At 37.9% G+C, this 22346-nt stretch overlaps 2 protein-coding genes across 2 annotated transcripts; one reads left to right on the forward strand and one right to left on the reverse strand.

Moving 5' to 3' along the window:
- Window positions 1–1061: 1061 nt before the first annotated feature.
- Window positions 1062–2738, forward strand: LOC129243618 (uncharacterized). The gene has a single exon (XM_054880772.1). The coding sequence runs from the start codon at window positions 1062–1064 to the stop codon at window positions 2736–2738; it is 1677 nt and encodes a 558-aa protein (XP_054736747.1).
- Window positions 2739–5652: 2914 nt separating this feature from the next.
- LOC129243619 (uncharacterized) lies at window positions 5653–7569 on the reverse strand. Its single transcript, XM_054880773.1, has one exon. The coding sequence runs from the start codon at window positions 7567–7569 to the stop codon at window positions 5653–5655; it is 1917 nt and encodes a 638-aa protein (XP_054736748.1).
- Between the last annotated feature and the right edge of the window lie 14777 nt (window positions 7570–22346).

Below are 22346 nucleotides of genomic sequence, written 5' to 3' on the forward strand. Positions count from 1 at the left end.
GAAATGTATGGAGAAGCCCCTTTATCAGAAGAAATTCGTAGTGGACAACTTCCTCAGCATTGAGGTGGCTTTTAATAATCTCCTCCCTGAGGCCCTCACCAAGTCTCTGGATAAACTGGGGATCAGAGCCGAGGTTTATCTACAGAGTGCTTAGCGACAGAATGGTCGCAGCTGAGTGGGGTGACATCTCTTTCCGCCGACAGATAAGTAAGGGCACTCTGCAAGGCAGAGTTCTCTCACCAGATCTCTGGGTTGTCATTGTCAATGACTTGCTGAATGGTTTCGGAGAAGGGGTTGCAGGTTGATTGCTTATGCGGATGATGTGGCACTAATTGTTAGTGGCAAGTGTGTGAATACTCTTTAAGATATGATGCAGGTATGTATATCTCAACGCAGAGCGGTTTGTCGGTAAATCCTCTCAAGATGGAACTCATCTTTCTTATCGGGAAATATAAAATATCCAGACATCTACTCCCCTCAATAGGGGCGCTCCGTTGGTGCTTTCTGACAAGGTGAAATACCTCGGTTTAAACCTTGACAGAAGACTAACATGGAAGCCCAGCATTGAGGAAAGGATAAGGAATGCAACAGTAGCTTTGTATGGATCGAAAGGCGCTATTGGAAAAAGATGGGGTCACTCGCCTAAAATTGTGACTCTTGACTCTATGATACCATAATAAAACCAAATCTGCTGCATGGTCAGTTTCGAATGTTTGCATATGCATGTGTGCGTATTTTTTGCTGTTTTTTGTGAATATTTTACAATGTAAAATTTGTTGAGCGCTGCCTATAAAAACTATTATTATATTATTTTTAGTTAGTCGCGCAGAAAATACAATTATAGATTTCAAGCAATTAGTGCAGAATATGAGAACATAATTAACTGGGTTTTTTTATTCCTTGATTAATGAACAGCTTCATTTAAAGTCAATTAAACTAGCGCTGTCACTGACAGATGTTAAGTCGCACGCTAATTAACGGCTGGGTAGGACTTGCAACCACATAAATATTACCCCAAAAACTGACATCTTAATTAGTTCTGAAATATTCGGCTACAAGAAATGTCGTATCTACTCTTATTGGTGCTGCTTTTTCTGCTTAACACCACCGACTCGGCGCATTTACAACGCATCCAAGACATGATAGTGGATGATCCGTTTCTCGATACGCTAAGTCGGGTTTACGAAGAGGATCCCTTTGATACACTTTTTCTCTTACAAACAGCGAACAAAAGTTGTCTACCTATTGACGAACTGTGGAAGCACTTAAAAATACCGTTGATACTCGTCTCCGGCTATAAGGCATCCGAAGACAAACTAAAGGACCATTTCAACAGTAACATTCTGACAGTAATTTGCTTACAAGAACAGCTCAATCTCAAGCTACTCAGCATTATGGCCGCCAACTTACAACATAGACGTCAGACTCGCATTATTTTACGCATCGCAGTCGCAAAACCCTCGCCCACGCTTCTAACTACGTTACGGAATTACTTGGAAGTTCAAATCATGTCGAATGTGATCGCGATCTTCAATGACTTCTACACAGAATCACTGATCTATCGATATTACCCATTTCCCAGTGGACATTGGTTGCCCGAGCCATTGAACCAAACGCAGAGCTACTTTTCTTGTCATTACACTTATCTGCAAGGGAAAACTTTCATTACTCTACCGGGACAAACTGAGCCACGTACTATGATTTATGAAGACGCCTCAGGTCAACAACATTTGAGTGGCTACATTGGCCGTCTGATGATCGCCTTTGCGGAAAAGTACAATGTCACATTCCAATATTTACATCCAGTCACACCAGGTGACGGTCTACATTCGAGCGTTCTGAGTGATTATGTCACGGAAGGTATTTTGGACATAGCAATCACTTTAAGCCCATCATCTTTTGATGTGCAGACCACCTATCCGTATATGTCGTACACCTTGGAGTCGATTGAATGGTTTATTGTATTGCCATGTCCGCAACCGGTTGAATATTCGAAAATATACTTGATGGTCGTCACGACCCAAGTCATCACAATTTTAGCGATTTTGGGTTTGATCTTCTCAATTCTGGACAATTTTATAAATCATAAATTCTTCAAGAAGTCAAATGACTTCAATTTGGTCAATGTATTAGTTAATGAAAATATCTTCCGCGGCATATTTGGTCTATCTCTACTCATACGGAACCGTCCAATACTTTCAATGAAAATACTTTACACTTTTCTCTTTCTACTCGGCCTCTTTGTTAGCAGCCTGTATTCAGCTTACTTCCAATCGTTGTTCACGAGCCCTCCACTAAAGCCGAGGATTCTTTCATTCAACGATTTGCGAATCGCTAAAATAAAAGTGATGCTTAACGGCAATGAAGTCGAAATAGTACAAAGAAGTCTGGGACCTGCTTTCAGTCAAACATTCAAGGATATAATGCAACTAGAAGATACCAAAACATTTAAGCGTCATCGTGGTGAGTACGACACAACATATGGCTATAGTATGCCGGAATCAATTTGGCCCATTTTCGAGTTACAACAACAAAAATTCGAAAAAAAAGTATTCTGTTTGGCACCAACTTTAAAGATTTCTGACCGTATATTGATGAGCATACCCTTGGCTGAGAATTCATACCTAATGGAGCCCTTGAACAAGATGATACTTCGAGTAATCGAAACAGGTCTTTTGGAACAATGGCGCACAATGACTTTCATGGATATGTGGGCAACTGCAAAATTATCGCTGTAGGACAATAGTAGCATCGAGCACTTTCACGATATTCATGTGGAAGATATGACGTTGCCGTGCTGCTTACTACTCTGTGGACTGGGTGTGAGCAGTGTTGTTTTTATTGTGGAAATTTGTGTATTCGAATTGAGAAAGAGGAGGAAGCATGAGGAATAAGGATGAGAGAAAAGTTGAGTTGCAATTTGATTCATGTGAGTGAGGGAGTTGGCCATTGAAATTCATTTGAGAGATAAGGTAAATATTGTGAGTATTTCTATTACGTAAATACATCTACAAATATTAATAAATGAGAATACAAAAATTTAATATTTCCATTTTAGGCAAACTACTACTTTTATTCAATTCTACGATTTAGCCACAATCGCTTACTTAGAAGAGTTCGGACGAAGTAGAACTTTATTTACCCGGCTTGCTTCTTATTTTCTAAAATTTCATTGTGACGTTAATACTTATGAGAAATTTTAAAGTAGTTTCTTTGTTAGTTACATAAATGTCATATTTTTGGTGTGTGGTTTTCATGTATCTAAAAAAAAAACTACCCAATTTGCTTCATATTTGCATAGGCGACAAGAAAGGAATGAAATTCTGAATGGGAGCCAATTGATTCGGTAATTTTTACTTTTAAGATTTATGCTCTAAAATAGTTTACTTTACTTAACGAAGCAACTTTGAGGTTCTTCAAAAAAAATGTTTTTTTTCTTAACATAAAAAATATCTTTTTCCCCCTAAAAGTGGCAGTCAACAAATTTGTCATAATATTTGCTTTATGTATTTTCTAAGAAACATATTTGAGAAAAAAATAAAAACAAGCTCCTTGTATCCCATTAAAATTATATGTGTGAAGGTTTATAAGTATGTGGGTTTGGCAGGATTAAAAATATGTCACTTTTAAGATAGTCCCCACCTGTTAAAAAATTGAATTAAATTAATAAATTCAATCAAATATTGCAAAGCAGGTGTCTAACGAAAAATGGTTTTAATTTCAAAAATATTTTTGTAGAGGGTTGCCACTTGTTTGAAAATTAAATTCAATAAAAAGTAATAAAATAAACTGGATAACAGTATGGGAGGTTTGAAACAAGGAAGGAGGTTTGAAAAATCGTAACTTAGTATATATTTTTGGAAAGGTTGCCACCTGTTCAAAGTTTTAATTTGGTCAAATATTACAATGCAGGTGTCTGATGAAAAAAAGTATTAATTTCTCAAATAGTTTTGTAGAGGGTTGCCATTTGTTTGAAAATTAATCTCTGTTAAATCTTTGAATTATAGTGAATTAATAAGTTCAATCAAATATAAAAATACAGGTGTCTAGGGAAAAAAGTTTTAATTTCGAAAATAATTTGTAGAGGGTTGCCACTTGCTTGTATGATACCTGTTAAACAAGTTTAAATAAAGTAAAAGTTTCAATCGAATATTACAACGCAGGTGTGTAGGGAAAAAAGTTTTTAGTTCGAAAATATTTTTGGAGAGGGTTGCCACTTGCTTGAAAAATTAAGTACTTGTAAAAAAAGTGAATTAATAAGTTCAGTCTTATGAAATAAAGTTTAATTTCAAAAATACTTTTGTAGAGGGTTGCCACTTGAAAATTTAAGTACTTATTAAAAAGTTTATTTATTGTAAACAAATAAGTGCACTCAAATATTGCAATACAGGTAAACAAAGATTTAGTTTCGACTTTATTTGCCGCCTGTTTAAAAAATTAAGCACCTATTAAAAAAGTTTGAGTAAATTTATAAGTTGAATCGAGTATTACAATACAGGTAAGCAAAGGTTTAATTTCGCAAATATACGCCACCACTTCTTTGTATCTGTTAAAAAATTTTAATTAAATTAATAAGTTCAATCAAATATTACAGTGCAGGTGTCCGATGAAAAAAGGTTTAATTACGAAAACATGTTTTTAGAGCGTTGCCACTTGTTGGAAAATGTAAGTACTTGTTAAAAATTTAATTTCAGAAAGTGAATAAGTTAAATCAGATATTAAAATGCAAGTGCCCAATGAAAAATGTTTATTTTCCAAAATATTTCTGTAGAGCGTTGCCACTTGTTTGTACCTGTGAAAAAAGTCAAATTAAATTAATAAGTTCAACCAAATATTGAAACACAGGTAAACAAAGGATTAATTGCGATAGTATTTTTGAGAGAGTTGCCACCTGTTTCCTAAATTAAATTCAGTAAAAAGTAACAAAATAAGCCGAATATAATAATGGGGGTATCAAATCTTAACATATAACATATTCTCGATTAGGCTGCCACCTGTTTAAAGCTTAAATTCAATAAATAAATGATTAAAACAATTCAGTATCGGTGTCAATTGCAAGAAATGTAAGAAAGCTTACTCCAGCAAATATTTTTGCAGACGGTTGCCACCTGTTTAAAATTGTTGTTATTTCAATATTATGAAGATATTTTTGAATAGTGTTGCCGTCTCTTAAAAACTAGATTCATTAAAACGAGCATACGAATGAATACTATTCGGAGATGCTCAAAAGTTTTCCTTGTATTATGTATAAAAAATGGCATTACAATAATGTGTGTATGTATGTATGGTATGTATACGGAGCAATTACGAAGTTGCCATATTCACTCATAGCCATTTGAACATTTAGTCATTACAAAAGGCAAAAGCGTAAAATTAAACTGTTTTTTTTTCTATTCTTCTTGAAGAATAAATCTCAAAATTATAAATTTTTATTTAATTATTTTCAGTTTACTCTTTATTATTCTTATTTTTTTTTCACACTCAAGCCTACAAATAAACCGAATTCTCAGAAAAATTTACGGTAATGTGTAAAATACTTGGATCACTTGAATCGCTCTGCTTTAAAGAGATTAGTTTTGAAAGTTCATAATTTAAGTGAAGTCTTCTTTCAACATTGATTAGTAATTTTATTTTTATAACAAATATTATTCATCACACAATATTTCCCATATTACTAAATTTATTTCTCCAATTCAAACGTTCTGCAATTTGATTCCATAGCAGTGCCAAGTATTGTTGACCGTCACGCTTGAGCTTCTGATTCAAACTTTCCACCAGAATGCAAAAGCAACTAGTGGCAATACACGAAATATAGATCCACCAAATGTAATACAGATCGCGCAATTGTAGCGCTTTATCACCGAGTGGTTCTACAAAATCTTCCAGGCTGAGCTTTCCCGCCTCGACCATTTCGAATAGGCTCATCGCTGTCCAATGATTCCAGAAACCATACGCCTGCATATCCAACAAATAGGCATTGAACGAAGCGCGATAAACGCTATTTTCGGCCAAGGGTACCGCCAATAAAGTCTGCCGATGAAACTGCACCTCCTCTGAGACACGAAATAGGCGTTGTGACAAGTGAAGTTGCTGGCGTGCAACCATTGCCCAGATTTCCGAATGAGTCGAGTAGGCGAATCGTGTGTTAAGACTCTTACGTAGCGCATAGAAATCACGCAACTCGGGTATCATGAGGAAAATGTCTCTGTAGGTACGCATGAAGGCCTTGGACATGAACTTTTCCAGCAACTCAAATTCCTCCAGAGGTATAGCAATTTGTATGTCACGCATCTTGAGATCGTCGTAAGTGTTGATTTGTTCACCGGATGGCGGACGACTAAAGAAACCATTGAGTTGCGCGCAATAAACGGTACTCCAAATGATACCCTGCAGAAAGATTAGAAAGTAGAGCAGATAAAATTTGTAGTTGCGTTCTTTACGCAATTGAAAGGAGAGTCCAATGACGCCACGAAATATTTTATCGTTGAAGAACAACTCCTTGTAAGGAAACTTGCCGGGCCTGCGCACACTATGAGCTTCATTGGTAATCCAAATGTAGAGTAGAGAGAAAATAATAAAAATTACTACATCTATTATGGAAGTATTTCTACTCAAGATGTGTTTGTAGATTTCACAGCGTTCGATGTAGCCGCTGCGTGGCAGCATAGGCATCCAATTGCTGATCTCCACTATGTGTGAGAGCCCATGCAGCGACGTATTTTCTACGGGAATTTGCAAACAAATCGGTAAATCCAACTCGTAAGCACCGGTAAGGTTTGCTAAGATCGAGGTTTCAATGCTGGCGCCCGCATTCAAACGCATCTTATAAGTGAGACTGGCATTAAGCTGCGCAGCATAGGTCGCAATGAGATGATACACGTAACCGGAACTACGCTTTCGGCCTTGATGGTCTGTGTAGACAATAGAGCCCGGTTCCGATTGCGAAGCCATGGTGCGCAGCTCATAACCATGCAGATTTTTGAGACGATGTGGGTAGTACAAACTCGGCCACTGAGCTTCGTCCATGGTGAAGTTAGGGAAGCGGGTGAATGTGTAGAAAAGTCCGGTTGTTGCGAAATCCTTACGTATAGCCAAAACATTCAACATTTGTTGCTGATCGCAGTAGCTGAAAAGTTTCCGCATATACTCTTGCTGCGAAGTAGTAAAATTTTTTAGCAGGAACAAAACCCTCGTTTCACGCATATGGCGCAAGCTGTCGCTCATCTTTTCAAGCAGCCAAAGGTCGACAAAATCGTCAAGACACACAAGCGTTAAAAGCTCGCGACTGTAATGCGCATTTAAGTAGATCGAGTGGCTGCCGTTGAAGATGAGTTTTGCGGTGCTGCAGTTGGAGAGTTCAGCAAAGCAATCCGTTGATTTACGGCGCCACAGCACCATTGTGCTAAAGTTTTGCTCATTTTGAATGGATGTGAGCAGTATTTCCAGCGGGTTGGATTGAGTTGTATTTGCTTGGGTGATAAGCTGATGAATGCTCACTGATGCACTGGTGCGCACAAAAATCACATAGAAGCCGATTTGAAGAATTCCGAATAATGTTGAAACGCACATTTTGTAGCAAATACATCAAACTGACTGCTTCTAGTCTTCAATGAAGGAGACTGCCAACGGCACGAGCAGCGCATATTGTACTAGAGAAGCAATTTTATTTTAAAATTTATTGGGTTACGGTAATAAAATTATATTGACGTAATTTTTTAGTCATGCGAGCGTAAAACAGGTGAATATTTGTATGCACCTAAGAAGAGCAAACAAAACTCTATGGGCAAATTTGTATCAGAAAGCATGTCACGCACTTCAAATATAGGAACGACATTCAATTCAGCAACTGAATTCAGTGCTGATTCGTAAGCCTTAAAAAAGAGTTAATTATCATTGAGGTCTAACAGCTAGAAATGCAAACTAAAAGCTATAAAAGTGGCTGCGTTGTGGGTCAGGAACCAATCATTGCCATCAGGTCAAGCAGCCATAAAATCTCTACGGCGCAATAATAAAGGGTATTCCAATAAGAGGTGTTATTTTGGTAAAAGATCAATGGTTTCGTTGCTTGTGTGGCACGTAGCACCGTCTTATTGAAAATAAACGTGGTCCAGATCAATTCCATCCAATTCCGGCCATAAAAAATCGTTAAGGATCTCTTGCAAGCGCCATCCAGTCACCGTAACTGTTGCTCCATCTTCATTCTCGAAAAACTAGGGTCCAATGACTCCGCCGGACCAACCGCACCACACAGTCACACGTTGAGGATAGAGAGGCTTTCCAACAATAACTCTTGCATTTTCTGAGCCCCAGACCCGACAATTTTGCTTGCTGACGAATCCACCGAGGTGAAAATGGGCCTCATCACTCAAGATAATTTTTCGATGGAATTCCGGATCATTTTCATGCATTTTAACGACCCAATCAGCAAAGACACGACGTTGTTGATGATCGGCCGGCTTGAGTTCTAGTATTAACTGGACTTTATGAGACTTAAGACCCAAATCTTTATGCAAAATACGGGGGGTGTAATGACGTTTGTGGAATGCCTAATTCCAAAGAACGACGAGGAATGGACAAACCTCGGTTTTCTTCAACACTTTCGGCTACAATAGCAATATTTTCGGCTGTTCTTGAGCGACGTGCACGGGTTTATTCTTCACATCACTAACTTGTCCCAACAGCTCGAATTTTTTCACCAATTTTTGTATTGCGGTCCGACAAGGTGCTTCACGATGACTCAAAAATGTTCGTCTCTGCCAAAATTTTACCATTTTTAAAGTGAATTTTAATAATTTCAATGCGTTGTTTAAGCGTGTATCGTTCCATTTTTATTAATGACGTAGTTTCTACTTGTCAAATATCAAAAAATGACAGCTACAAAGGGGACATCAACCGAAATAGCGGGCTATACAAAATAACACCTGTTCTTGGAAAACCCTTTACTTTCTCCAAAGTCGCAACTGAATGTGGAGCCATTCTAAATGAGCTGGCAAAGCTGTCACTGTCTGCGTTCCTGGCCATACAGACGTTCCTGGAACTTGCAAAACAGACGAGTTGATAAGGAGGGCAACTAATCTTACATCAGTCAAATCTGTCCAGTACGCGAGCAGCTTTTTATCTTCAAGCAAGCTCAAGAACACAAGATGTACCGCGGAGTCTACATGAAAGGTTTCTATACAGGTTTGGCCTACAATGAATGAAGAAAGAACAAACATAGATCCCACTGGCCAATCAACAGAGACAGTCTGCCTTCCATTTGTACCACAGTTGTTGCTACCACCGGCCACTGCCTAATGGGAATACACGGAAAGCGTATGGGGGTTCCCTCTACTGAATTTTGACTCAACCGCAGAAGATTATCAAACTTAATTGTTAGTAAGTCAGAGACTAATTACAAATATATTTTATGAGTAAAAATTTATCACATTGCCCAATTTTCCCTTCAATAGAATTGAAGTGATATAAAGATCGATCAGATTGGAGGTACTTCTTCTAATAGGGGCTTTTTGACAGATTACGCGTAACTACTGTCAAACTAAATACATACTTTTTTTCAGTTTCATTGACACTTCATCATGGAAAGACGTGCCTCTCAACAACGTTTACATATCGTAAAATTGTATTACGAAAATCGACGCTCTGTGGAAAGCGTTTATTGCGAGCTCAGACTAACTTATTTTTGGATGATTCTTGATCGATTAGTCCACGTACAGCCCGAAGTGAAGAGAATATTGCGGCTGAAAATAAGAGTTTTGCCGAAGACCCGGAAGAATCGATTCGGCGCTGATCTCAACCCCTTGGGCTATCTTATGGCTTTACTTGGGTGATTTTACGCAAAGATTTCGGTTTGAAAGCATAACAAATACAGCTAATCCAAGATTTGAAGCCGGCCGTTCTTACAAAGCGTCATAATTTCCAACCTTGGCCTCTTGAATAACTCGCCGAACATACGTCATTTTTCGTTTAAAGGCTACGTCAATAAGCAGACTTGCCCTATTTGGGCTGAAGAGCAACCCCAAGCCGTTCAAGAACATCCATTGAAAATAACCATTTGGTGCGTGCCTCATGCCTATGGGCTGGAGGAATCATCGTTCCATATTTCTGCAAAGACGGGACTGGCGCCAATGTAACAGTTGATGGCGAACGCTGTCGCGTTGTGGAAAACGACTTTTGATGCCGAAAATTACCCTTGATCAGCCCATGATCTCCAAATTTGGTGGCAACAACACGGCGGACGGCGCTATTTGCCATACAGCCAGCGAAACAATGGATTTACTGCGTCGTCGTTTCGGTGAGCAATTTATCTCTCATCACGGACCAGAGAATTGGCCACATCACACCTTTGGACTTTTATTTGTGGGAGTGTGCAAGGTCTAAATGCTTTGTGGATAAACCAGCTTCGATTGAGGCATTGCAAGTCAACATTGCTAAAGTTATTCACGAGATACCGACCGAAGTCCTCCAGCGAGTCATGCAAATTTGGTGTTTACGAATGGCGCAGTTGCGGTCAGCATTTGAATGGGATTATCTTTAAAAAATAAATGTCACGAAAGTAATAAAAATTGCCAAATTAATTTGAATTTTCGTTGATTTATTTCAATTTTAAATCCGATACCTCTAAATTGATATATTTTAATTGGCAATAACCCACAGAATTTCGACTTATATATCGTCCACTTAGATCTAAAATTTCTACTGCCCGATTACCAATTTGAGATCGAGTTTAGGCCATTCCGAATTATATTTAGAAAAAAGATTGCGCCCATCAGGGAGTGCGTGACGTCATACTAGCCTAGTTGTGCAGTGTTGCCACCCTTTTTAATAAATGAGAAAATTTTTGAGTTTGGTGTTTGTTTCTTTTTTTTTTAGTTTAGAGCTACCAAAATTGTAAGTAAAAAGAAATAAATATAAAAAAGGCTAAAAAATTCAGGTTCTTATAAATTTTAATGTTTGAAAGTGCAAATCTCATTTTTTTCCTTTGAGGTTATACAAGAAAATTGATCTAATTCTCTCAACTCTTCTTAATATTTAAGACCTGTTTATACATTTTAAAATCCTTTGAATTTACTTAATACGAATTAGGCCATGGGGCGACACCTCTCTCCGCCGGCAAGTGAACAGAGGCAATCCGCAAGGCGGTGTTCTCTCGCCACTACTCTGGATTGCTGTACTTAACGGTCTGCTGTAGGAGCTGGAGAGGAGGGGCTGTAAGGTGATTGCCTATGCGGATGACGTGGAACTTATTGTCAGAGGCCAGTTTCTAGATACTCTGATGGAACTGATACAGGCATCCTTAAACATTTTCAGTTCATCCCCATGGTGCTGGATCACTGTGCACTCACGCTAGGTCCGAGCGGACCGCTTTCTACTCATATTCCCTCAAGGTATGAGTGGGCGGGGTGCAACATTTGGCGGCAAGGCGTGGCAAACATGTTCATGGATGGCTCGAAGTTGGACGGAAGACTTGGTGGGAGATTATTCTGTAAGGAGCTTCCCATAAAACTTAAATTCAGGTTTCCGGAGTACTGTAGTGTTTTCCAAGCGGAGGTATCTGCAATTAAGGAAGCAGTGGACTGGTTGCTTACCTCGGTAACTACCGTTAAAGAAGTAAATATTTACTCTGATAGCCAAGCGGCAATTAGGGCCTTGGGCTCGTTGTTTGTGCGTTCGAGATTGGTCGGGGAATGTCTGGTTTCTCTCTCGATTGCATCCGAATACTTCGACATTAGGCTCATTTGGGTTCCCGGTCACAGCGCCATAGAGGGAAACTGCTGGGCTGATGAGCTGGCTAGACAGGGAACTTTGGAGACGGTTTCGTCGCGAAATGAGATTGGCCTACAGTCTACTTAGCGCGCACTGGGTTAGTGTGCAAACGTGCAAGGTCGCGAGATCCTTCTGGCCGCGGGTAGATCGGGGACGGCCGAGGGAATTCCTAAGGCTAACCAAGCCCCAGCTCTCGAATTTGGCGGGTATCCTTACCGGACATTGTCCGTTAGGTGTTCATGCAGTGAGAGTTGAGATTGCCTCAAGTACTTGTCCTGTCTTAAGGACGAGGTGGAATCATTTCAACACCTTCTTCTCAGCTCCCGTGCTCTCGTCTGGCAAAGATTTAGACATCTGGGCTCTCATTTTTTCGCCACGCCTTCGGATATAGCGGGTCTAAATATCATAAATTTAGTGAAGTTCATCAATAGCTTGTTGCGGCTAACGTAAATCAGCCACCGTTGGCGTCGTCGTAAAATGCATGGTCATCATCAAAATCATAAAGTGCCAAATCAGGGCTATACCAGCACAGGGTTCGTATACGCTGGCAAATATTTAAGTATCTGCTCCACCAATCTGAAATCGTCTACATATTTTATGAAACTAACCTGGACCAAAACTGCTAAATTTTATAGACGTGGTTGAAGTTTTGTTCAAAGTTTTGAAGTTTCCAGCTCATCGAAAAGTTCTTTAAAAATTGATTGACCAGTTCCTTACTAAAAATAGTAGGAAAATTCGCCCGAAAATCTATTTTTTTAAAAACTTTATTCGGCAAATTTTTTTCCCATTTTTTTTATTCATATAGAAATTCTAACATTAATAAACAAAAAAATTTTTGGTCTTTTGTATTTAGGTCACGGACACCGATGCTACAACGTCTGCCGATTGAGAAGCCCCGCTGCGACCTTCCTGGAAGAATTGAGTGTACATCCGCTCTTTTAAATGATTAAAATAAAAATAATAATTTTTATATTATTTTAATACTTATATAGAAAAACTGTATACCATTGAAAAAAATATACTGACTTCCTCATTTTAAATAATTTTAATGAAAATCAGGGAAAATATGGCCGTTTACGGGTATCTGTCCCCTTGAACAAGAAAGCGAACTGATGTAAATAAGGCTTCGCTCTTAAACAAGCCCTTTGTGTAAGTTTTTACTTCCGCTCCAATCCACATGAACGCTTAATGAAATTTCTAATTTGCCCTTCATAAGACTCATCAATCAGTTAGTGCTTCAACCCATTCATCAACACCCAAATAAATACTCAAGCCAATAAAATTTTTGATTGATTGAAAATATTTCCTTTCATCGCATATTTGAGAACACTTTAATTACGATCATTTTCAGCCTGATAAAATCTATCACAACTGTAATTTTCTGTAGGCACAAGTACTTCCGCTTATTGACATACGAGAAATTAATGCTCCCAATTTTTTTATGAATCTCAAAAGCAAATACAGTCTTCTTTTCAAAACAGTCGTTTAAGGATTTTTAAATAGTGCAGTCACGAGCCCGCAGCAAAATGTTGCTTATTTACAGTGCAATGCTATTTCTCATCTCTCCGCTGTTGATGGCTCATTTATCAATCAACTGGAGCCCCGCAAATACTTTGAGCATAAACATCAGCCAAATTATAAACAAAATTAAGTCGGAGCGAGAAATCTACTCATTTCTCATTATCAACGCCTACGGTTCAAGTGAGAGTTGTCTTTGTGACGATTCCATCCGAACGCTCAGCGCTTATGGCACTGTTAGGCTACTGCAAGCAAACAGCTCTTGCTCACACTCGCCCAGCGACTACAATGATGAGATTCTATTGATTCGTTGTTTACCGAATAAATTTGTGTCGGATTCATTAGAGGCGATGGTCGCTTGTCTCAAAAACAAACGCCATATCCGCATTCTCTTCATCTGGAACACCGAGTACAAGACTGAATTGATAAAAAATCGTGAAGATCTTCAAAAACAGCAACAACTACTTTTCGAATATTGTGCCCAAATACGTTTATTGAACGTGATCAGTATTTACAGAGACTATGTGGACTATGGTCACTTCTATACTTTTAGCTACTTTCCTCAGTTCCATCTTCAACGTAAAGCAATGAAGGGGGATTGTTTTCCCGATCACATTAAAGACATGAAGGGTGTCGCCATACGTTCTTTAGCCGACGGTCTTGAACCATGGATTATTGTGTGGCGCGACCGATTTGGTCATATTCAGGTTACTGGTATTGTGGCAAAACTTTTGCGTGAATTCGCTAAGCGAAACAATGGTACACTAACCTATCCGTCAATTGATAATTTGACGCAAGTACTTTGGGAACCGTTATTTGAGAATGATACTATCGACATAGTGACTGGAATTGCAATTTCAAACTTAAAGACAGCTGGTTTGGATCTGTCGACACCTTTAGTGTCAACTGATTGGATTATGATGCTGCCTTTACCTCCCCTGGTACCTGACAGCGAAGTACTTTTATTTCTACTCAATTCTGTGTTGGGAGTGCTTCTCCTCTTTCTCTTATTCGTGTTTTCATTTGTTCTTACATTGGAAAGTTTACTTTGGCGGCGACGTTCTAAAGCAGACAGTTTACTGTTCTTCATTTGGATACTCACCAATGTTGTGCTTCGTAGTGTAATTGGACAGTCATCGTGCTCCGTTGTTCACGTTAAGGCGAAATTCACAAAACTTTTTATTTACATTTGTCTGTTGCTCAGTGGCATTTTCGTGAGCACATTTATTGCAGCTGGTCTTAAATCGTATTTAACCAGCAATCCACATAAGTACTCCCGGTTAACAACGTTCGAGGAGTTTATAAATTCAGAAATAAAAATTAAAGAAAGTGAAAGACTATTTAGTAGTCTGGCTTTTTTTATCGATCCGAAATATGCTAAAAGTTTAGACACCAAATTCATAATTGAACCATCGTTCGAGCAACTGCAACAGCAGCGTTCCTCTTTGGATACACGATTTGGTTATACAGTAGTCGATCCACTATGGACGGCAATGTCAAGACATCAATCGTATTTACCACGACCACTCTTCTATGTGAGCGAAAAAATCTATGTGATAAAAAATCTTCTACTGTCAATACCTTTGCAAGAGCACTCCATTTATAAGGAAGCGATCAACAATATGATCCATCAGGCACAAAGTGTAGGACTAACTGATTTGTGGATCCGTCAGACCTATGATGACTTGTTGGCGGCGAAAAAAATTAATAGAACTATAGTGAAGCTCGTTGAATATGAACCATTGGATTTGACACATTTCTACTGCTTGTGGTGGATGTATGGCTTTGGCGTGAGCTTATCCGTTTTGATATTTTGCACCGAGGTTTGGTATTACAAAAGAACACAAAAGAAGGCTGTGAGTGAGCAGAGGAGATTGAAGAGGAGAGTTCGAAAAGTTAGGAAATGACTTTGTAGTTAGATGTAACCTTCGTCATGTCAAAGTGGATATTCACTCATAAGGGAAATGTTCAATTGAACAGCAACAGTAAATAAAGACAGTATCTCTCATATTTATATGCACGGTATACCTAATTTCAAAGCACTGTAATTCAATGTTTGTAAGTAAAATTGTTGTAGAATCTACTAAACAAAATAAAAAAATGCAAATAGAAATGAGTGAAAATAATTTACTATAAAATATTGGGCTTCCATGTACATCATGGGAGCGAGGGGAGTATATATACGGACTGCATAGACATATATACATTGTATAGACATATTTTGTTTACATATAAAATTAGCATATTCATCTTCTATTAGATGTTGTAACAAATTTCTACTCCCATTGGTGCTGTGCCGCCTCCGAACAATGCCTGATCTGGCATCATGCAACTATTAGAGCCTCATGAAAGGACAGAAGGCATTTGGTATACTAAAGAAACTTATTTAGACAGGTCCTTGATAGTTCGTTCAATAAATTGGAAAAGCATTCCACTTTGTTTAACGAAGCAGAGGGCGAATAGCAAATAAAAATAATTGAAAAAAAAGAATTGCCTGTATTTTTCTATGTTTAGCTATTTGAAAAAGGGGGTATTTGATGTAGTAATAAGAAATTAAACGTTTGGTAAATGACACTTTGCGGCACCGAAATATATTTCGGGAGGGATGTTACAATACATTTTTTATAATCGATTTTCATCAAATCGAATAACACAAGAAATTAAATATGACAAACACCTCCAAAACCTTGCCTTATAGTTATTAAAAAAAAAATCGGATTATCGCACCTTTGCGTACTTAAAGCCCTATAACTTAGTTGATTATCAACCGCTTCATCAAAATGTCCAATAAAAAAAATTAATTCTGGGAATGCAGTTTCATAGCTCATTCATAGCTCATTCAATACTAGGATAGATTAGTTTTGGTTGAGTGGCTGTCATTTGACGAACTTAGGCTTGAATACAGTAATTCCATTGTGACACCATTAAAGCGCGCCCTTTACACTCCTGAGTCTTCTCTGAATTTTCTTACTAAGCTAAGCTTCTAAGTTTAAGCATTTAAGAAAAAACTCTCCACTTGGATTACCAATGAAGCTCATAGTGTGCGCAGGCCCGGCAAGTTTTCTTACAACGAGGTGTTCTTCAACGATAAAATATTTCGTGGCGTCATTGGACTCTCCTTTCAACTGCGTAAAGAACGCAACTACAAATTTTATCTGCTCTACTTTCTAATCTTTCTGCAGGGTATCATTTGGAGTACCGTTTATAGCGCGCAACTCAATGGTTTCTTTAGTCGTCCACCATCCGGTGAACAAACCAACACTTACGACGATCTCAAGATGCGTGGCATACAAATTGCTATACCTCTGGAGGAATTTGAGTTGCTGGAAAAGTTCATGGCCTTCAAGCGTACCTACAACAAGGCCTTCATGCGTACCTACAGAGACATTTTCCTCATCATACCCGAGTTGCGTGATTTCTATGCGCTACGTAAGAGTCTTAACACACAATTCGCCTACTCGACCCATTCGGAAATCTGGGCAATGGTTGCACGCCAGCAACTTCACTTCTTACAACGCCTATTTCGTGTCTCAGAGGAGGTGCAGTTTCATCGGCAGACTTTATTGGCGGTACCCTTGGCCGAAAACAGCGTTTATCGCGCTTCGTTCAATGCCTATTTGTTGGATATGCAGGCGTACGGTTTCTGGAACCATTGGACAGCGATGAGCCTATTCGAAATGGTCGAGGCGGGGAAGCTCAGCCTGGAAGATTTTGTAGAACCACTCGGTTATAAAGCGCTACCATTTCGCGATCTGTATTACATTTGGTGGATCTATATTTTAGGTATTGCCACTAGTTGCTTTTGCATTCTGGTGGAAGTTTTGCATCAGAAGCTCAAGCGTGACGGTCAACAATACTTGGCACCGCTTTGGAACCAAATTGAAGAACGTTTGAATTGGAGATATAAATTTAGTAATTTTAGAAAGTGAAATTTTGCTATATTTATAAACTTATTTGTTATAAAAATAAAATTGCTAATCGATGTTGAAATAAGACTTTACATAAATTATGAACTTTTAAAACTATTGGGAGGTTGAATTAGTTTTAAAGGTTTTTTTCGAAGATTTGGGGCTTTATTGTGAAAAAACGGAACAAAATATTTTATTCGAAGTATTGGCCATCGCTAGCTACAACTTTCGCCCATCTTTCGGGCGATTTGCGGATGCCGTTTCTCCAAAATTCTGGCCGCTGCTTGGCTTTCCATGACTCAACCCATATTTTGGTAGCCTCGTACGAGGAGAACCGCTGGTCCGCCAAATCGAGGCTCATATGCCGGAACAAATGATAATCGGAGGGAGCTATGTCTGGACTATACGACGGGTGGGGTAACACTTCCCAGCCAAGCGTTCCAAGGTATTTTTTGACAGGTTGAGCAACATGCGGCCGAGCGTTGTCATGTTGCAAAATAACCTTGTCGTGCCTTTTTACCGTTTCCGGCCGTTTTTCTTTCAATGTCCGGTTTAAACGCATCAATTGCAGTCGGTAACGATCCCCCGTGATTGTTTCGCCCGGTTGGAGCAGCTCAAAATATACGACCTGATCCCACCAAATGCAGAGCATGATTTTCTTGCCGTGAATATTCTGCTTGGCCGTCGACGTTGATGCGTGGCCGGGCAAACCCCATGATTTTTTGCGTTTTGGGTTATCGTAGTGGATCCATTTTTCGTCGCCAGTCACCACCCGATGCAAAAAACCCTTCCGCTTTTGTCGCTCGATCAGCAATTCGCACGTAAAAAATCGCCGTTCGACGTCGCGCAGCTTCAACTCGTACGGGACCCAATGTCCTTGCTTTTGGATCATTCCCATCGCTTTTATACGCTTGAAAACGGTTGATTTATCAATGCCCAATGATTCAGCAAGCTCTTCTTGGGTTTGGCACGAGTCCTCGTTTACCAATTCCCCCAATTCCGCGTCCTCGAACTTTTTGGGCTGGCCAAGACGCTCCTTGTCTTCGGTGTGAAAATCACCACTTTTGAATCGTCGAAACCAGTACTCACATGTTGAAATCGACGGAGTATGGTCTGGGTAGGCCTCCTGCAGCAATTCACGGGCTTGGGCTGTATTTTTTTTCAAATTGAAGCAGAAAAGCAAAGCTTCCCGCAAATTGCGTTTCGACGGCACGAAAGTTGACATACTCGGAGCACGAAAACACTGCGTTGTTTATACTTCAGCGAAATGACAGATACTAATAAACAAAGCCTAGGGATGAGGCTTTGTCATGAATATATATTCAGTATTGCCAACGCGATAAAGTGATAAATAGCGCCATCTGTGTGTCACCTTTAAAACTAATTCAACCTCCCAATAATTTTTTTAAAGCAGAGTGATTCAAGTATTTCACACATTACCGTAAATTTTTTTGAGAATTCGGTTTATTTATAGGCTTGAGTGCAATAAAAAGAAAAAAAAAATTTAGTAAAAGTAAACTGAAAAAAAAAAATAAAAAGTAATAGAAAATAAAAATTTTTAATTTTGATGTTTATTCTGCAAGAAGAATAGAAAAGAAACCAGTTTAATTGCACGCTTTTGTCTTTTGTAATGACTAAATGTTCAAATGACTATGAGTGGATATGGCAACTTAATAATTGCTCTATATACATATGTACATACACACATTAGTGTAATGCCATTTTTTATACATAATACAAGGAAAACTGTTGAGGACCTCCGAAAAGTATTCATTTGTATGCTCGTTTTAACTCTTTACTGCGACATAAAAAATTTATTTTTTGTTGTTAATTGGTGAATATAGAATACAAGTAACACACGAATGCAAAAAAAAATATTTACCGTTAGGTTTTTGAGAAACAAGGTGGTCACCACCAGTAACCACCATGACTGAAGGGTACAAAAATTTATTAAAACTAATGCACTCAATTACTTCACTTTTTTATTTATTTTTAGAAAAAAGACAATACAAAATTTGGTAATAAATTTACAAACAATTATTTCTTGTGAGAATCTGAAAAACATGTCTTTCCTTTTCGGAGGCAAAGTGGAACGTGGCATGTTCTGCATTGCCATACTGTGCGGACAGGGACGCTTTTGGTAATGCAAAAGGCGCATCTTCTAGGTGTGCCTCTAAGCGGTTGGTGTCGATTACTCTCATGACGGATTTCAGCAGGCACGCTAGGCTTATACCGTTTTATAGCAACTGGTACAGGAGATCTTGGGCTTGATCCATTGCTGATCGCGGAACTTCCTGGAGCTCGCTTGTTTACGTAGCAAGGTGCTAACAGCCCCTGTTAAATTGAGCAATTGAGCGGCGAAAGTCCTTCAATGTCAACTCATCCAAATGAAGTCTGTTAATCAGAAGCTCTTTGTAAGCTATATAGCTATTGATAACGCAGCAATCCAAGAAATGAAAAAAAAATCGGTGCCACCACTTTTGGGATTTTCGGTCGATGGAGTAACAGGCTTTTAATTGATCGAATTTATCAACGAAGTTCATATTGCTGTTGTATTTCTTTACAGCAGATGGTTTATAATTATTTCTGAAGTTGCGGCGAAGAATTTCAAGCATAGGACGGACTTTATATAACTTATCATAGTCTGGATGCTTTCTAGCAGGCATGAGATTATTGCGATTCAGATGCAAGCATCCAAGAAGCCAGCTGAAGCGGTTTAGGGGCATACAAGAGGAAATGTAGGAGTCACGTAAATCAGGAGCAGAAGACCAGTAATCAGTGTCGGTAGCTTTTTATACCCATCACCATATTTATGGCCAAGAAAGTTTGTATTTCAGAAGGACTGGTAGGAGAAAAAGGTTTACCTTCTTGTGTTGCATATAGGTTAGTTTGAAAGCTAATGACTTCAACCAAGTCCTCTGTTCAAAACATGCTAAACAATCGGAGTGGTGTTACACTCTCAACAAACTCGCCAGGTCTATCCATAGAGAAGGTCCTTTCCATTTAGGAGGCTGCAAGATCGTAGAGTTAACAATATTATTCTGACTTACAAAGTTTGATAATGGTATGATATGAATAGCTCTTCATGGATATTCTGTACATCTGCCCCACACACATCCAATATCGATTTTGGCACTGGCCACTCAGGCCACTTGCATTTTAATATCTGATTCAACTTATGCATTTACTTTAATTATAGTTTTTAACAAGTACTTACATTTTCAAACAAGTGGCAACTCTCTACAAAAATACAGGGTTGGCCATATTAAACTGACCCATGTGATTATTAAAAAAAATATGGGAAAAGAAACATTTTTTTGTGTTTCATTGTGAAAAACATTTAATTTAGTTCAAGGAGATTCGTTTACATCACTTTTTGAATATGATATCGCGCAAGTGGTCGCCCTTAGCTCGTATAGCGTAATGTGCCCGTTTTTCAGCGTTTTCCATAGTTTTGGCCAGCGTCTCGGCCGATATGGCGGCTATTTCCCGTCGGATATTGGCCTTAAGTGCGCCTAGTGTCTTTGGCTTGTTGACGTAAACCTTAGATTTCAAATTACAGAAAAAAGTTATAGGGTTACTCAATGGGTCAGTTTAATATGGCCAACCCTGTATATTCGAAATTAAACTTTTTTCATCAGAAGCCTGCACTGTAATATTTGATTGAACTTATTGATTTAATTAAAAAATTTTTAACAGATACAAACAAGTGGCAACGCTCTATCGAAATATTTTCGAAATTAAACTTTTGCTTAGCTGTATTGTAATATTTGGTTAAATTTATTCGTTTACTTAAACTTTTTTAATAAGTGATTAATTTTTGCAACAGGTGGCAACGCTCTACAAAAATACAGTCAAAATTAGGCCCTTGTTTACCTGTATTGTAATATTTGAGTGCACTTGTTAGTTTACAATGAAAAAGCTTTTTAACAAGTACTTAAATTTTCAAGTGGCAACCCTCTACAAAAATATTTTTGAAATTAAACTTTATTTCATAAGACACCGGCTTGGTAATATTTGACTGAACTTATTAATTCACTTGAACTTTTTTTACAAGTACTTAATTTTTCATGCAAGTGGCAACCCTCTACAAAAATATTTTCGAACTAAAAACTCTTTTCCCTGGACACCTGCGTTGTAATATTCGATTGAAACTACTACTTTATTTAAACTTGTTTAACAGGTATCATACAAGCAAGTGGCAACCCTCTACAAAAATATTTTCGAACCAAAAACTGTTTTCCCTAGACACCTGTATTGTAATATTTGACTGAACTTATTAATTCACTTTAATTCAAAGATTTAACAGAGACTTAATTTTCAAACAAATGGCAACCCACTACAAAACTATTTTAGAAATTAAAACTTTTTTTCATCAGACACCTGCATTGTAATATTTGACCAAACTTATTAATTGAATTAAAACTTTGAACAGGTGGCAACCTTTTCAAAAATATATACTAAGTTACGATTTTTCAAACCTCCTTCCTTGTTTCAAACCTCCCATACTGTTATCCAGTTTATTTTATTACTTTTTATTGAATTTAATTTTCAAACAAGTGGCAACCCTCTACAAAAATATTTTTGAAATTAAAACCATTTTTCGTTAGACACCTGCTTTGCAATATTTGATTGAATTTATAAATTTAATTCAATTTTTTTAACAGGTGGGAACTGTCTTAAAAGTGGCATATTTTTAATCCTGCCAAACCCACATACTTATAAACCTTCACATTTATAATTTTAATAGGATTTTCCTTATATGCTTATTTTTATTTTTTCCTCAAATATGTCTCTTAGAAAATACATAAAGCAAAAATTATGACAAATTTGTTGACTGCCACTTTTAGGGAAAAAAGATATTTTTTATGTTAAGAACTATAAATATTTTGCAAAACTAAAACGATGCAAAAATAGAAAAAAAAACATTTTTTTTGAAGAACCTCAAAGCTGCTTCTTTAAGTAAAGTAAACTATTTTAGAGCATAAATCTTAAAAGTAAAAATTACCGAATCAATTAGCTCCCATTCAGAATTTCATTCCTTTCTTGTCGCCTATGCAAATATGAACCAAATTGGGTAGTATTTTTTTAGATACATGAAAAACACACACCAAAGATATGACATTTATGTAACTAGCAAAGAAAATACTTTAAAAT

This window comes from Anastrepha obliqua, chromosome 4 (assembly GCF_027943255.1).
Source record: "Anastrepha obliqua isolate idAnaObli1 chromosome 4, idAnaObli1_1.0, whole genome shotgun sequence".
Lineage (NCBI taxonomy): Eukaryota > Metazoa > Arthropoda > Insecta > Diptera > Tephritidae > Anastrepha > Anastrepha obliqua.